Raw genomic sequence first — 18,002 nt, forward strand, 5'->3', positions numbered from 1 at the left:
ATTTTAATGTGACAATTGTCATAATCGTTATTTTATAAGTTTTTTGAATTTTTTTGAAGAAAATAGGTTAAAATAAGTATTAATAACATGTGTAAATATAAATTTAGTGAAGATGTACCAAAGAAAAGTGACAATTGTCATAATCGTTATTTTTAAAGTTTTTTGAATTTTTTTGACGACAATATGTTAAAATAAGTATTAATGACATGTTTAAATAAAAATTTAGTGAAGATGTACCATAGAAAATTGACAATTGTCATAATCGTTATTTTTAAATTTTTTTGAATTTTTTTGAAGAAAATATGTTAAAATAAGTATTAAAAACATGTTTAAATAAAAATTTAGTGAAGATGTACAATAGAAAAGTGACAATTGTCATAATCGTTATTTTATACGTTTTTTGAATTTTTTTGAAGAAAATAGGTTAAAATAAGTATTAATAACATGTGTAAATATAAATTTAGTGAAGATGTACCAATGAAAAGTGACATTTGTCATAATCGTTATTTTATAAGTTTTTTGAATTTTTTTGAAGAAAATAGGTTAAAATAAGTGTTAATAACATGTGTAAATATAAATTTAGTGAAGATGTACCAATGAAAAGTGACATTTGTCATAATCGTTATTTTTAAAGTTTTTTGAATTTTTTTGAAGAAAATATGTTAAAATAAGTAGTAAAAACATGTTTAAATAAAAATTTAGTGAAGATGTACCATAGAAGTGACAATTATCATAATCGTTATTTTATAAGTTTTTGTAATTTTTTTGAAAATAATATGTTAAAATAAGTATTAAAAACATGTTTAAATAAAAATTTAGTGAAGATGTACCATAGAAAAGTGACATTTGTCATAATCGTTAATTTTAAAGTTTTTTGAATTTTTTTGAAGAAAATAGGTTAAAATAAGTAGTAATAATATGTGTAAAATATAAATTTAGTGAAGAAGTACCAATGAAAAGTGACATTTGTTATAATCGTTATTTTATACGTTTTATGAATTTTTTGAAGAAAATAGGTTAAAATAAGTATTAATAACATGTGTAAATATAAATTTAGTGAAGATGTACCAATGAAAAGTGACATTTGTCATAATCGTTATTTTATAAGTTTTTTGAATTTTTTGAAGAAAATAGGTTAAAATAAGTATTAATAACATGTGTAAATATAAATTTAGTGAAGATGTACCAATGAAAAGTGACATTTGTCATAATCGTTATTTTTAAAGTTTTTTGAATTTTTTTGAAGAAAATATGTTAAAATAAGTAGTAAAAACATGTTTAAATAAAAATTTAATGAAGATGTACCATAGAAAAGTGACAATTATCATAATCGTTATTTTATAAGTTTTTGGAATTTTTTTGAAGAAAATATGTTAAAATAAGTATTAAAAACATGTTTAAATAAAAATTTAGTGAAGATGTACCATAGAAAAGTGACATTTGTCATAATCGTTAATTTTAAAGTTTTTTGAATTTTTTGTAAGAAAATAGGTTAAAATAAGTATTAATAATATGTGTAAATATAAATTTAGTGAAGAAGTACCAATGAAAAGTGACATTTGTTATAATTGTTATTTTTAAAGTTTTTTGAATTTTTTTGAAGAAAATATGTTAAAATAAATATTAAAAACATGTTTAAATTAAAATTTAGTGAAGATGTGCCATAAAAAAGTGACAATTGTCATAATCGTTATTTTTCGGTTTTTTTAAATTTTTTTTGACGAAAATATGTTAAAATAAGTATTAATAATATGTGTAAATATAAATTTAGTGAAGAAATACCAATGAAAAGTGACATTTGTTATAATTGTTATTTTTAAAGTTTTTTGAATTTTTTTAAAGAAAATATGTTAAAATAAATATTAAAAACATGTTTAAATTAAAATTTAGTGAAGATGTGCCATAAAAAAGTGACAATTGTCATAATCGTTATTTTTAAAGTTTTTTGAATTTTATTGACAAAGATATTTTAAAATAAGTATTGATAACCTGTTTAAATAAAAATTTAGTAAAGATGTACTCTAGATAAGCGACAATTGTCATAATCGTTATTTTTAAAGTTTTTTGATTTTTTTTGACCAAAATAGTTAACTTGCATCGATATTGATTTTAAATAGAAAAAAAAGTTTACCCAAATTTTAAACAAGATTATCTGGTGAAAATTGATAAAAAAATAATAATTTCTAACTTAGGATTAGATATTATGATATAAATTTTGCATATTAATTTCTGACCCGATGAACAAATGTAATAAAATGCCAATTTGCTCCTGTTTTTGGGGAAGGATCTATTATTACCATATGTTTTTCTATGGCATATACTCAGGCAATTTTAATTTTACAATCTATATTTTACCCATTTACATCAAAGAAATTTTAAAAATAACGATTATGACAATTGTCACTTTTCTATAGTACATCTTCTAAATTTTTATTTAAACATGTTATTATTACTCATTTTAACATATTTTCGTCAACAAAAATCAAAAAACTTAAAAAATAATGATTATGACAATTGTCGCTTATCTAGAGTACATCTTCACTAAATTTTTATTTAAACATGTTATATATTTATATTTTAAAATATTTTCGTCAAAAAAATTCAAAAAACTTTAAGAATAACGATTATGACAATTGTCACTTTTCATTGGTACATCTTCACTAAATTTATATTTACACATGTTATTAATACTTATTTTAACATATTTTCGTCAAAAAAATTCAAAAAACTTTAAAAATAGCGATTATGACAATTGTCAGTTTTCATTGGTACATCTTCACTAAATTTATATTTACACATGTTATTAATACTTATTTTAACATATTTTCGTCAAAAAATTAAAAAAACGTATAAAAATAATCGATTATGACAATTGTCACTTTTCTATGGTACATCTTCACTAAATTTTTATTTAAACATGTTTTTAATACTTATTTTAACATATTTTCTTCAAAAAAATTCAAAAAACTTTAAAAATAACGATTATGACAATTGTCAATTTTCTATGGTACATCTTCACTAAATTTTTATTTAAACATGTTATTAATACTTATTTTAACATATTGTCGTCAAAAAACTTTAAAAATAACGATTATGACAATTGTCACTTTTCTTTGGTACATCTTCCTAAATTTATATTTACACATGTTATTTATACTTATTTTAACCTATTTTCTTCAAAAAAAATTCAAAAAACTTATAAAATAACGATTATGACAATTGTCACATTAAAATATTATCCTTAAAAAGATCATATAAAATCATCAAAAAAGTTTCATAAAATCCACCTCATTTAATAAAAAATAGATAATTTTAAAAAAATTATAAAAAATTTATAAAAGATTTCACCTAAAAGATTGATATTTATCTAATAAAATTTACAATATAATTCCTCAATAAAAGATGTATTTATAAAGAAGATTGTGAAAATCACTAATAAATTATATTAAAAAGAATATTACAATTTTACAATATAGCAGCATATTATTTTTTTTATTAAAATAACATCAAATAAATAAATTTATTTTCATTTCAAAATATAATAATATAAATAAAAAATATTAAATCATATCATGTTTATTTGTTGATAATAATAAAATATTTACATTAAATATAAATAAAATAAATTATTTTACTAAAATAAATAAATAATAATTAATACTAAGCATCGATGCAGAATTTTGACTAATTTTTAGCAGATTTATATAGGCTTAGCCGATTTTTAGGCTTAACCTAATTAGGCTAAGCCGATTTTTAGTTTTAGCCGATTTTTAGGCTTACCTAATTAGGCTTAGCCGATTTTTAGGCTTAGGCTAATACGCTTAGCCGATTTTTAGACTTAGCCTTATTAGGCTTAGGCGTAGTTTTTAGCCGACTACGCAACACTACTCGCAGCCACCTTCGATACCAACCACTAGACTTGGAGATTAGTTTTGATACTTATCTCCTGAAGAGGATGCCTATGCCAATTGGGCGTAAGTTTTTGTTAGGTTTTGTGAGGGCGATTATTTTGCTCCAAGCCGAATTGGTTAGGCTAAGATAGGTGCGTCACCATGTAAGAGCCGGTTGCAAAGGGTATTTATACTGCTGAGTAAATTAGTTTGAGTGTTTAAAAGAGGGATTGTTAGGTCTTGAAGATATATCTGTCTCATGCCTTCAACGCCATGTGCAGAATCTTTTTGAAAAGTTGAGATCGCTCTTCTCATATTCTCTGAATTCTGCTGTATGTGGAAATTACACCAGGCAATTTAGTTGCATGATGTTTAGGGTTGTGCGACGCCGGCTCACGCCGGTATTTTTATTCACGCCGGGAAAGCCGCCGATTGAGATCATCGGCGCGAGCCGGCTCGCCGCCGATTTTTATTATGGCGGCGGCGTGGCGTATGTAATTTAGAAAGCATATTAATTATATTTATATAATATTAACATTAATAAAATTAAAATATGAATTGTTTGCTATATATCATAGACTAGTATATATCATTTACATTCATTCATACATCATATTTTATTTCCACAAACAATTCATATTAATTATTTTTATGGACTTGCACGTTTTAAACCACCCTATATACAATTATTAAATAACAACTCTCTCTACTAATCATAAATCAAGTTATGTCTGGAGGTACTTTGGAAATCTTATTTTGAAGAATGAAAATAAGAAAAGCACAATAATGCCTGATTATATTTATTGTGAACCTTGCTTAAAATTGGCGAAAGCCAACACCAAATGCAGCAACAATATAAAAGATAAAAAATGGCTCTTCGGTTATTATTATTGTTTATTATTATTCATTTAAAATTTTTAACTGGTTTGTAATATTAATTTTATTAAGCTTTATTTTGAAAGTTCAAAACAATTAAATTTTTAGTTTATTTATTGTCAGCTCTATTTTGAGATCTTTTAATGTATAAACTTAATATATAATTTATTAAATTAATTATATAAAACTTTATTTTGAAAGTTTAAATCAAATTCATAATTTGTTTCATTCCAACTCTAATTATTATATTTTTAAATGTCGTTTAATGTATAACTTAATATATAATTTATTAAATTAATTATGTAAAACTTTATTTTAAAAGTTAAAACTAAATCAAATTTATAATATGTTTCATTCCAGCTCTAATTATTTTGATGTTTTTTAAATATCTTTTTAATGTTTAAAATAAATATGAAATCTAATATGGCGAAATTATGTTTTGATATGCTGCTTATATTTAATGCCATTTGATTCTATAAACAATAAAGAAATGACAGATTTTCTAAAGGTTTAAAATTTATATAAAATGATTATTAAAAAATAAATTGCCTAAAAAATAGAAATATAAGATAATTGATTCCTCGTCAGAATTACCAAATAGGGCAACCATTAGTCTGGGTGCACTAAATTATGTTTGTTTATCTATAAAGGCGCATGTTGTAAATCTGATTGATTCTGGACCAAAATTTTGTTCTATCACTTTTGATTTATGGACCTATCATTTCAAGCGTCGAAATTATATCACATTTAGTCTTCATCATTTAGATGTAAATTTTGATTTAAAATATTTTACCCTAGCAACTAGAAATGTGACTCAAAAGCATACTGGGGAAACAATATTATCTGAGATGGATAGTATTGAAGAGGAGTTCCATTTAATAGCCAAAATAATACAAATGGTAACTGATGCTGGAGCCAATGTCAAAAGAAGCGTCAATTAGGGGATTATGAGCATCATTTATGTTTAGGGCATGGACTTCATAATTTGGTTACAATTGATGGCATAAAAAAGTTACCAAAATTGATATTCTCATTAAAAAAAATTAGAGAAATTATTTCAGCCCTCAGATATCGAGTAGCTGATTTGGAATGTGAAATTGAGGTTGAACATCATAAATGTCTGCAGTCAATTTATGAGACAGGTAATATCTTGGATATTAATGATTTGATCCATACCTAGATGACCATTTTTATGTCTGATGAATCGGATAATAGAAATGGCATTGCACCAACCAATCTAATTATTGCAAAAACTTTAAAATTAAATTGCCTTACCCGCTGGCATAGCATATTGATTATGCTAGAAAGGGTTCGCAGTGTAATCAAAATTCCTATAAATAAAGTTCTAAATAAAATAGGAAAACAATCTTTGAAACTCTTTAATAAAGAATGGGATATGATTGATGAGCTTTACGCAGTATTATATCCATTCCGAGAGTCGGTGGATTTTCTTTCCTCCCAAAAAGGATCGACAATAAACTTAGTATTATTTCTCAGTGAAATAGAAGCTCATATACAAATCAATAGATCTGATTGCTCAGATATTATATGCTTAAAAGAAAATATGAAAAGCTTGACTATAAGTTTCTCATTACTGAACTTCAAGTTATTTTATATTTTTATTAATAAAATTATATTTTAAACATTAGATATTAGCAACTCTACTTGAAAAAAATTTAAAAAACCGCCGCCGTCGATTGAAACATCGGCGTACAGGTCTATTCATAGCTAATTGAGTGTAGGTTTGAAAATTAATGGGGCCACTGTGTCTGATGAAAAGGCCGGAACCTCATTATAGCTAAATTATCGATTTTTTCCCCATTAAATTTACCGTTAACTTAAGATTTCTGGATAATTTCATTATGGAGATTATGCCCACTAAAATATTGTCTAAATCCTTTAACCTGTTCTTAATTTATTGGGTGAGGGACAACTTACTTTTGTCAATTTGGACTTGAAGGGCATGGAAGCCAAATAAAAAAAACTTTTTCCAATGCTGTAAGGAGTTAAAATTGGTTAGAAGATTATTAATATTTTCACTGTATGATTTAGCCGCAATAAGCCTGCCTCCTCAGAGGATTCTTGAGATAATGTGGATTTAGGTAAATTTGTAAATTTATCGGAGAAGGAGGGTGATGGTAACTCATTGGAGGTGCAAGGTGAGACTCATTCTGGCCTCTTCATCAGACAGACTGGCCATTAGCTTTCAAAGATACACTCAATTAGCTGTGACGGACCCTTCACAACAGGCAACTGAATCACCTAGTGTAATTTCCACATGTTATCTAGCAAAATTTACCCAAGAGGAAGTGAGAAAAGCGATCTCAACTTTTTAAAAAGATTCTGCATATGGCTTTGAAGGCATGAGACCGATATATTTCCAAGATCTAGCCATCTATAAACTAAATCTATAAATAATATAGATAATTAACAAAAAATTAAATAAGTTATTTATGATAAGATTCAATAACAAATACATTATAGAGATTTCAAGCACAATGAATTATAAAACGTTTGTTATAGAAATAGATAGCCATCCAAGAGTGGAATAATATAAGATTCTTGATCGACATTGAGAAAAATTTAGATATAGATTATAGTATAGAATAGAATAGCAATCGATATTAAAAATCTGATGGCCGGAAAATTCTTAGAAAAAATTTGGATCGTGGTATCTTTAGTAAATTTTTAACGATCCACGACGGGTCCGATTTTTCCCAAATTTTGGATCGGACTGCGCTTCAGGCATATTTTTTAAAAGTTAGAGGGATGGGCCACTTATGCTAAATTCTTAACGAGCCGGGCCTTGCAGACCTCTGATCAAGTATTTAATTTTATTATTATTTATAAGCAATATTTTAATAATGGTTAGAAAAATTTTTAAAAATTGCCCTGACTATCGGCAACGTGTTGGCTTTGTATAAATAATCAGCGACGCATTCTAGAGGGCACAAAAATTATAGCTAATGACTGACCGGCGTACAGCTCTAGATGGGACTAACAAAATTTATAATTATACTAAGATCAGTCATATAAAGGAGTCACTTATAGAGGTCTGCCAAACCCGGGAAAATTGTGAATGTTATTTCGGGTGTGGGGTTGGAAAATTTTTATTTTTTTTTTAAAAAAACTAGGTCGAGAAAGACTTTTTTTCTTGCAAATTAGGTTTAAAAAATTTGTCGCGTGCAGGTTTCTAGTCACTTATGATATAGTTTTTTTATTATTTATATCACTATTTTATACCCAACACTATTCTCAGTCCCTGATTGTGCTGCCTCAATATCCCCCTGCGTTCTTCCACCTTTTCCACCCCACCATCATAATGATGCCGCTTCAGCTTGTACATCGAATTCTTTTTCCGCGACTTCCAATCATCATCACGCTCCTTCTTCCTACAATCACAACATCAACCAACATCATAACCCTAATCTTCCTCTGCTCCCTTCGGCCTCTTACAACCATAACCCTTCCTGCGCTAACGTTAATAATATCATGATTAAACAGGATAGGGCAGACAGATGGCTTCATTCGTTAGTTGAAACGATGTGCGTTCCAGATTCTGGCTTAGATATTAGAGACCGGAATTGGCTTAAATTGACCATAAAAAATGCTTTTTTAGGTTCTGATCTGGTCGATTGGCTTGCTGCTAGAGGGTACAGATTGGACGAGGGAGACATTTACAAAAGGATTGGATCCGGGGAGACTATTAATAATGGTTCATTTTATAAAAAAAATTATTCAATTATCTTAATTTTTCTTTTGCTTATTTAATCTAACCGAGCGGTTCCTGGTTTTTAAAGACACTCATATCGGTTCGTTCTGGTTTAGAATTTATATCTGATCGTTTCGATTTTTATAAATTTTATTTTTAAAAAAATTACTCTTATTATTTAACATCTAAAATGTATTATTATTTTTAACTCAATGTAAGACCATTTAATATAAAACACATATATGAAATAAAAGTATAAAAATAATTTAATGCAATTTTAGTTAACTTATTTAAATTGAAGATTTATAGTGAGATTTTTTATTATTATAAAATTTAACAAAATACAGATTTAGTAGAATATTGGAATTATGATTTTTCCCTAAATTATAAGCAAGCATTATTATAAAAACTAATTAATTAATAATATATATATATGAATAAGCTTGTTAATTTAGCCATAAATAGTTTTGTATGATAATTGTTTAAGATTATTTCTTATCTAATTGATTAGTAATTTGCCTAATTTTTATTAAACTGAGTATATAAATTAAAAAAAATAAACTTGGTATTGATTGATATGAAGATAAAGGCTATTTAATTGTATAAAAAAAAATTTAATTTGAAGGAAATTACGATTTTAAATTACCTTCAAGGAAAATTAAAATTTGAAATTTATGTTAATAATTTAAAATTAATTATTTTAATTTTAAAAACCGTTAAGATCCGGGTTAAACCGGTTTAAAATATTTATAACAATTGGTTCGCTCTTTTTATATTTCTTTATAATGAGTCGTTCACTGTGACGATTCATAAAATTATACCAGTTTCGCCGTTCGATTTGGTTTGAAACCCTCATATTTACCCACTATACAAAAATTTGAATATACTCCTTAACATTATATATATTTTGGTTTTTGGACTTCACAATTATCGATTTCCCTATCTTTAATCGTTTTACATTTTATTTGAAATACGTATAAATGTTAATTTTCTTTTAACTAGATAAAATCACCCCCCCCCCCACCCTATTTTTATATCGATATTATCATTATTCAAATTAATGAAGGTCAAAGACCGGGCCGATTTTTTTAAAGTTTTGCAAAACCTCCATTAAACCTAGGTCCAAATTAAATCAGGAAATATTAAATATTTAGTCTTGACTTTAGTTTTTATTATTTATTTTTATGGGTTTTTTTCATTTTCAGGCAGGATAATATGATTCGGAAACCACTTACAAAATTTATAATGAGATCATATTTATTGAAACCACCAAAATATTAAAATTAAATATATTTTGAATCATTCCAATTTACTAACCATGTTATATAATGTTGGTAGTTGAAACAGGAGTTAATCAAAATATGACATTTTTTATTTTTAAATTTACCAATTAAAAATTAAAAAAGATAAAATTTTATGCTTTTGAAGCTATAAAATTATTAATTTTGATTAAAACAAATTTAAGAAGATGGAGGTGTAATTAATGTAATGTTCTCCTTCATCTAATTTTATTTAAAAAATTTAAAGTATATTATCTTATATGCATAAAAATATAACTTTTTACTATACCAAAAGGAAGAATTATAAGGTTAATTGGATTTAATAAAATTAAAGAATTTACTTTAGTTTTAAAAGAAATATATTTTTTTCCTTTTGTTTCTTATAAAAAGTGTGACTTTTTTTTGAGGTAATATATTCTTCTGTCTTATTTTTGCATCCCCCCCCAGCCCTACCACTATGAGATTATTGGGCTATATAATACATTTTATGGGCATTTTAAATAACAGGGCAGACGACCTTATGGGTTTGAGAAGCAAGATGATAAGAAGAGGTGGTCATTATCATTAAGAAAATATTTAAGTCATTTTGACTAAAAATAATATATTTTTATTATTATATCCCATTTGAACTTAATTTTATAAACCAAAATATTAATAATTGCAAGAATATTTAATATTATTAGAAATAAATGTTTTATTAAATTTATTTTTATCAGAGACCTTCAGGCCCGGCCCTAAGTCCGGCTCGACTGCATTTTAATTTTTTAAATATACTCGGGCCAGGCCTAAAAAATTTTTAACCAAATATTTAAAATCGCCATTATTAGCTATAAAAATCAAAAATAAATAAAATATATTTTAAAAAAAACCCGGGCCGAAAGACATTTTTGAAAAAAATATCCGGGCCGGGTCGTACAAATGATACCTCTGCAGGTCTCTGATTTTTATAAATATAATTGCACATATATTATTAGTATAAGAACTGAAAATCTCAAATTAAAAAATTTCGCATTTAAAAAATTTTAACGGTCTGGACCAAAAGATTCATCCTAAAACCTTTTGCAAAAACCGTTTTTCGTTGACCATTACTAATTAATATTCTTCCCTCTTTTAATTTCTTATAGACTATATATATAGCGATGACAATTTTTAAAATCAAATTTATTTTAACTTATTTTTATTTTGGAAATATAGATTTACATTCAACCAGCAGCGGTGCTAGCAGTGGTAGCAGCGGAAATCGTAAACAGGAAGCAAAAAAGTTGGCATCTTATTTGCTCAAAAAAGGATTGATAAAGCACTCACTCAGCAAAAATTCTTTCTCGGAACAATGCTATTACGTTATAAACATTAAATGATTATCAAAGATTTCTTTTATCGATTCCAAATTTGTTTGTAAAAGTTTGTTATTGATATGGATATTATCTTTTTTCAAGGATGCATAATATTTTATTTATTTGTTATTCATTTTGGAAATTGTCTGTCACTGAGACATTTAGGAAAATAATTTTTAGATTTTTTTAAAAAAATACGCCGAATTATTAACTGAGGCCAATGATTTAAATAATAAATTTCAATGATAATTGAGATTTAAAATAATTATATTGGTTTTAATTTTTGTTATTTTATATAGTATATTTAAAATTATAGGAATTTTTAAATCTCAATTACAAGTTATATATCAAAATATTTGTAAATATTCTAATTAAACACATATTAATTATGCATTTTATAATTATATATAATTAATTTATATCTAAATAAATATTTTTTAAAAAAACCGTTTTTGATAAAAATATATTTCTTATGTGCTTAGCAAATATAATTTTTTTAATGTATCATTATTGTGAATTTAAATAAAAATAATTTGTCTATTGCCGAATTTAACATAAAAAATTTGGATAAATTTATGAATTGCGAGTAATGTTAAATTGTTCAGCCGAATCTCGACTTCCTTTAATTGGATCCGGTTTTAAGTCGATAAAATGATTCCGATGCAATAAACTTAATGAGCCGTCCCATTGGATGGGCTAGTGAGATGGGTTGATGGGCTGGCTCGATTATTTGATGTATAAAAATTTTACAACTAATATGTGATTGAAAAGTATTTAATATCAGAAAGAATTCTTAAGTCTGAACAATTAAATAATATATTTTATATAGATTTGTATATGTGATAACTCATATTCTTGATCTATAGGCGTAGCCAGGATTTTCCTAAGGGGGGGGGGGGAATTAAAAAATTACTGGGGGCTTCTCCCCCAGACCTTATTTTGGGCAAATATTTTTACAAGATAGGAGGTTAATTTTAATTAAAAAAATAAGCCTGGAACAAATATGAAATATATTTTTATTAGTTTATATAAAATATAATAAATTAGTTGTTTTTATATATTATAAATATTAAACTTTATTCGGTAAAAAAATTAAAACATGAACATTTATATACACTATTGAGTTAAAAATATATATTAAAAACAAAAAAATCAATATAAAAACATATAATTAAAAGAAGGGAAATTAAGAGAAAAAAAATTAAAAAATTATTTTAAAAAAAAGAAGAGGGATATCTAATTAGGTGTGGTCCACGGGGCTTAATGACCCATGAATGGATATACAGTTTGAACGGCAGATTTCGATTGAAATCCTTTGGCGGAGGTAGAAACCTTCTTTCGGATCACCTGTGATTAATCGTAACCTTTGCCCTATTGTTTTGAATAATTTTAAGGCTTGGGGTCCGAATGATCCACAGGTGTCTGAGACTACCGGAGCGAATAAAATATTATTAAGGTGGCAATATTTATTTGTTTTTGTATTCTCCGCTTTTGAGAAGGAGTTGGCAGAAAAAGATCTGACAAAACGATCAACGCAGGTATAGTCCCAAGCGAGAGGTAAACCTTGGTTCCAAGGGACTAACGTCAAACCATCCGGTCTGGTTTGATTATCGGAGCTAAGACCGGTAGGTTCCAGTGTGGAGGGAGTATTTGTAGATCTCAGCGTTCTATTGATTATTGAATTAATGGCATAATGTCTAGGAAGTCTGCCCTTTGAGAAAAGACAGTGTAGGGGGTGTAATAATTTATTCCAAACAAGTATAAGAAATTTATTTATAAAAATTAAGTAGACATATAGTTGATATTCCTCTATTATATAGAATAAGTTACAAAATACTAGGTAAAATTTCACTTTTACAGACATATTTGACAGTTAGAGAAATATTACAGTTATTAATTTAACAAATTTATTAATCAATGCTCTTGATCAGGGTTTCGAACCGAACCGAACCGCCAAACCGGAATGAACCGTTATAATTTTCTGAACCGTAACCGAACCGTTATAAAGAAACTATAAAAAGAGCGAACCGAACCTTTATAAATATTTTAAACCGGTTCAAAACGGTTTTTAAAAATAAATAAATTTAAACATTATTAACCTAAATTTGAAATTTGAATTTTCCTTGGGGAAATTTTTAAACTCTTTATTTCTTTTCAAATTGAATTTTTTTTACATGTCAATTAATACCACCATGTTTATTGTTTTTACTTTTCACTTTAATAAATACTCAATTTAAAAGAGATTATACGAATTACCAGTTAATTAGATAAGAATCTTAAAATCAAACAAGACTATTCTTTAAATTAACAAGTTTATTCTTATATATATATATATATGTATATTAGTTATTAATTAGCTTATTAATACTTGCTAATAATTTGGGAAAAATCATAATTCTAACTAACATCTAAAGAAAATCAGGTACTGATTACTTTTAATAAAATACTGTTTTATATTAATTTCTTATTAATTAATATTTTCATAATGAATAATTTATAATGACTTAAATGAATATTAGAATTCTGAAATTAAAAAAAAACATATGATTGTTAATTAATATTCCTATATTTTATGGTTAATTTATTTATTTATTTCCATTTACACTTTAGTGGATAATTTCTTGAAATAATAACTACTTACTGATTAACCTTCTAAATCTTATAGTACCAAATAAAATTTAAACACATGAAATTCAATTGGATAATTATAAAATGATAAAGTATCCATTAAAGTTTTAATTTAATTAACTTTAATTTTTTAATAAAAGACAGTTGTTTTTGGAATTATAAACAGCTTTTCTATTTCTTTTCTTCTTATTTTATATCTTATCTTTTTGCTTCTTTCTTTTCTCTATTAAATCAAATTATTTATTAAAATGGTATTAGTAAGCTCCATTCACTTATTTAGTTTCACCTGTGTACAAATTTGTTTTGTTAGTATTTTTGAGGAAAAAATCGGCATAATTATATGAAGGGTAGGCCTGCATATAATTCACATTTTTGGGGGAGATCTTGTCAGATAAGATAAATAAAAAATTATACTGATTCTATTAAGAAATTTATTTATTCTATTTTTATAATAAAAGATTCTGATCTATTCATCATCATATAGCATATTAGTATCTATTAAATGGTTCGGGAAAAGTCAAATCCTGTGCGATCATATTTTAAATTAGATATTGTAAAAAATCAATCTACTTGTAAACTAGAAAACTGTGGTAAAGTTTTAACCGGGGACCATGCAGCAAATCTTAAACGACATATAGAAAGATTCCACGATAAGGAATTCAAATTATTATAAAAAAAAAAGATAATTTGACTATTAAAAAAACAATAACAAAAAATGCAAATAATCATAATACAATTCAAAATGCTTTTACCAAAACTAATACAATACAAATTAATATTAATAAAGACACTTTAATCCGCTCCTGCACTGAGTTAATCACAGTTCATGGGAGACCAATAAAATCAATTGATGACAAAGCATTTAGAAATATTATAGATCCGATAATTGTAGGATTGGGTGGTAATTTAACCATCAATTCTGAAAATATACGCAATAATATTAAAAAAATGGCATTTGATTTTTCGCAAAATTTAAAAAAAGAAATATACCAAAAACTTATATCGTTAAAATTAGATATTGCAATTCGATATGATAGGTCCATACTGGGGATCAATATTCAATTTATAGATAATGGAGAAATAAAATTAAGAACGTTATGCATGAAAGAGATTAAAGAAAGACATACATCAGAATATCTAAAAAAAATTATTCTAGATGTTCTAAACGAACATGAAATAAGAATTGATCAAATTTATACGATAACCACAGACAATGCAGCTAACATGATTAAATTAATTAAGCTGTTAATACATCATGATGAAGAAGATGATGAAGATGATATCCTTAATGATAATTTAGATAATGATAATTTAAATAACAATGATGATATAATTGTTAATGAAAATGAAGAACCTTTTTTTAATATTGAAAATATTAATCTTGTACCTCATACGAGATCCATGTTAATGGGCATTAGATGTGCCTCCCACACATTTCAATTAGCAATGAATGATTGCATAAAAAATTCAAATGAAATTGTTATTATTAATAAAGCAAGAAACATTTGCAAAAAAATAAGAAATCAGACTACAATGTCTATTTTGTCCAAATTAAATTTAAAAAAGCCACTAATAGATTGTTGCACAAGATGGAATTCAATCTATTTAATGTTGGAAAGATTATTAGAGTTAAAAAACTTTTGCCAAGAAATATCGGCCCAAAGTAATGATCGTGAAAAATGTTTGTCAGAGAATGAATGGAAAATAATTAGTGATATATTAAAAGCTTTATATCCATCTTATATTTTGACAAAATATATACAAAGTGAACAAATGACCATGGGCGATTTTTATGCAGCATGGATCAAATGTATCATGCAAACTAGCAAAATAGACACTTCATTTGCCAAACTTTTAGTTTGTACAATCAAAGCACGAGAGATTAATTTGAAAAATGAAGTTTTTTGCTCAGCTATATATCTCGACCCAAGATATAATGTATTTTTATCATTTGAAGAAAAAGATATCGCCAAAAAACATCTTTATAAAACTTGGAACTTAATCCAAAATTTAAATAATCAGAATATTGAAAATCTAGATACTATTCCTACGTGTTCACATTCGAAAGATAACTTAGATGATGATTTTGAAGATTTATTAATGTCTCATGAAAGCCTTAATAAGAATAGTTCTCAAGGCATAGAAAATTATAATAAATGTGTAGAAATAGAGTATATAATTCGGTCATTTGATAATATAGAGAGATTAGAAAAAGATGCAAATCTTTTGAATTATTGGGGAAATGTAAAGAATAGTATGCCAGAACTTTATAAGTTAGCTATGGTTGTGCTAGCAGTTCCAGCTACGCAGGTATCCGTAGAAAGAGCATTTTTTAGCCTTAAGTTCATACTCTCTGCGCAAAGAACTAAATTAAATCCTGAAATATTAGAAAATATTTTAGTTATCCGTTCCAATTCTCTTTTTAAAAATAAATAATATAAATTTCATTATATTTATGTGTTATTTTATTCCTCATTGTATCTGCGCATGTTTGTGTTTATCTTATTTATGAAATAAAAAGAATTGATTTGTCTAATTTATATTTACTAAGTTTAATAAAAATATCTATTAGATTATCATTCATGGTTTTAAATAAGAAATTATAAAAAGATTTTTCTCTAAAATTAATATATACATGGTTAATGATTAATTTTTTTAAAATTAAATTTATAAAAACCGGAACAAACCGAAAAGAACCGTTATAAATTATAAACCGAACCGAACCTATATGATTTTTTTTTAAAAAACCGAAATGGAACAAAACCTTTATAAAATTTTAAACTAAAAACCGGAACGAACCGTTCGAAACCCTGCTCTTGATTATCAACAATTTGCATTCAATTATTTAACGCCATCTATTTGTTTTAAATAAAAAAGGATATTAAAAATTAATCTTCATATTATTCATCCCACAATGTCTTTAAAAGATATTTTCTGATGTCCTCATCAATATTTTATAGTTTTCTGTAAAATATATAATTCGCTAAATTGGTAAAAATTACGTGATTGTCATATGATAATTGAAATTAGACATACTGTAAATCTACAGCATATAATATTCCAATGTTTGTATTGTGCTTTAATTTTTTTATTTAATTTATGATTTAATTTTATCAATAGTTTTATAATTATATTTTACTTTTATTAAGATAAATATATTAAAATTACTCACTTTATAAAAATATTTATGGATCTATTATTAATAATTATAATACATTTCACTTTTGTCTTAAGACTTATCTTTGGCTTATATTCCATTTCTTAAAAAAATATTTTTGGTTTACTTTTTATATATAAATGCTTTTTTCCAAAAATGTATAAATTATGATGAATAGTTTTATAAAAAAATATCAACTTTTACATTCTTTCTTTCAAATTATTGTTTAAGATATATGCATACATTTTTTGGGGGTCAGGGAGTAGGGGGAGAACTAAGGTGGATATTTTTTATAAGCCTAAAATGATATTCACAAAAAGTAATAAATTTCTGGGGGAAGGGGGGATTTCCCCTTGCAACCCCTTCTGGCTACGCTTATGTCTTGATCAAACATATGATAGATATATTCCTCAATTTTATATTTCTTGGTTTGACAGATTTCTTATTTTTAAAAATATGAATTTTAATATCAATTATTAACGAATTCATTCCACTCTATCTCCATCATATTTAAGCATCCACTAGACATTTTAATTTTCCCTCTTAAATTTTAATCAAGATAATATTTACTTACACAAAATCTGATTCACAAGTATTTTTATATTGAATTAGATAAAATAAATAATTTTTAGATTTATCAATGTGTATAACTAATGAAGTTGAAAATGTAGATCTAGAGGAAATCACAGTTGTTGAAGCGGCTTGGAGAAAACGACATAGTTTCCGACGAAATCAATGGAGAGCTGAAATTAGAGGATATCTATAATATTTTGATGTGCACAATAAACGAACCACCATAATCTACCAAAGCATTCAGGGTCTACATAGTGGAAATAAAATTAGAGGCGATACGTCATTTATCCCTACCCCCCCCCCTCCAATTTTTTTTTATTCGCTACACCCCTCAAAGATATATGAAGGCAAATAGCTGCAATATTTTAGAGGTCTGCATGGCAAAATTTTTAGACCCGGCTCTTTTGGGATTTAGGTTTTGACCGACCCGTCCAAATGTATACCCGGCCCGGTTCCAATTTTTTTTACTAAGGTTACCCTGCCCGATTTTTTAAAATCTAGAAATATATCCTATGGAAAAAACCAATAATGATAAGGATTTCGGTTTTATGA

The 18,002-nt window shown here is 25.9% G+C and overlaps 2 protein-coding genes and 1 long non-coding RNA gene across 4 annotated transcripts in view; all 3 read left to right on the top strand.

Annotated features, from left to right (window-relative positions):
• Window positions 1-11,442, top strand: part of LOC135923737 (segment polarity protein dishevelled-like) — a 33,804-nt gene extending 22,362 nt beyond the window's left edge. For both annotated transcript variants that reach the window (XM_065458650.1, XM_065458651.1), the window contains exons 6-7: window positions 8,026-8,481; window positions 10,953-11,442. In XM_065458650.1, the coding sequence (XP_065314722.1) occupies window positions 8,026-8,481; window positions 10,953-11,116 (620 nt within the window). In that variant the 3' untranslated portion in view covers window positions 11,117-11,442. The remainder of the gene's footprint in view (window positions 1-8,025; window positions 8,482-10,952) is intronic.
• Window positions 11,443-13,351: 1,909 nt separating this feature from the next.
• LOC135925283 (uncharacterized) lies at window positions 13,352-14,332 on the top strand. Its single transcript, XR_010571604.1, has 3 exons — window positions 13,352-13,403; window positions 13,450-13,514; window positions 14,179-14,332. It is a non-coding gene; the product is annotated as an uncharacterized LOC135925283 (long non-coding RNA).
• Window positions 14,333-14,668: 336 nt separating this feature from the next.
• Window positions 14,669-16,156, top strand: LOC135924314 (zinc finger BED domain-containing protein 4-like). The gene has a single exon (XM_065459368.1). The coding sequence runs from the start codon at window positions 14,669-14,671 to the stop codon at window positions 16,154-16,156; it is 1,488 nt and encodes a 495-aa protein (XP_065315440.1).
• Window positions 16,157-18,002: the final 1,846 nt, after the last annotated feature.

Source organism: Gordionus sp. m RMFG-2023, chromosome 2, assembly GCF_954871325.1.
Source record: "Gordionus sp. m RMFG-2023 chromosome 2, tfGorSpeb1-WG-v2, whole genome shotgun sequence".
Taxonomy (NCBI): domain Eukaryota; kingdom Metazoa; phylum Nematomorpha; class Gordioida; order Chordodea; family Parachordodidae; genus Gordionus; species Gordionus sp. m RMFG-2023.

Excerpts from the sequence above, each read along its gene's own strand:
- LOC135924314 (XM_065459368.1), top strand. The coding sequence starts at position 14,669 with ATGGCATTTGATTTTTCGCAAAATTTAAAAAAAGAAATATACCAAAAA.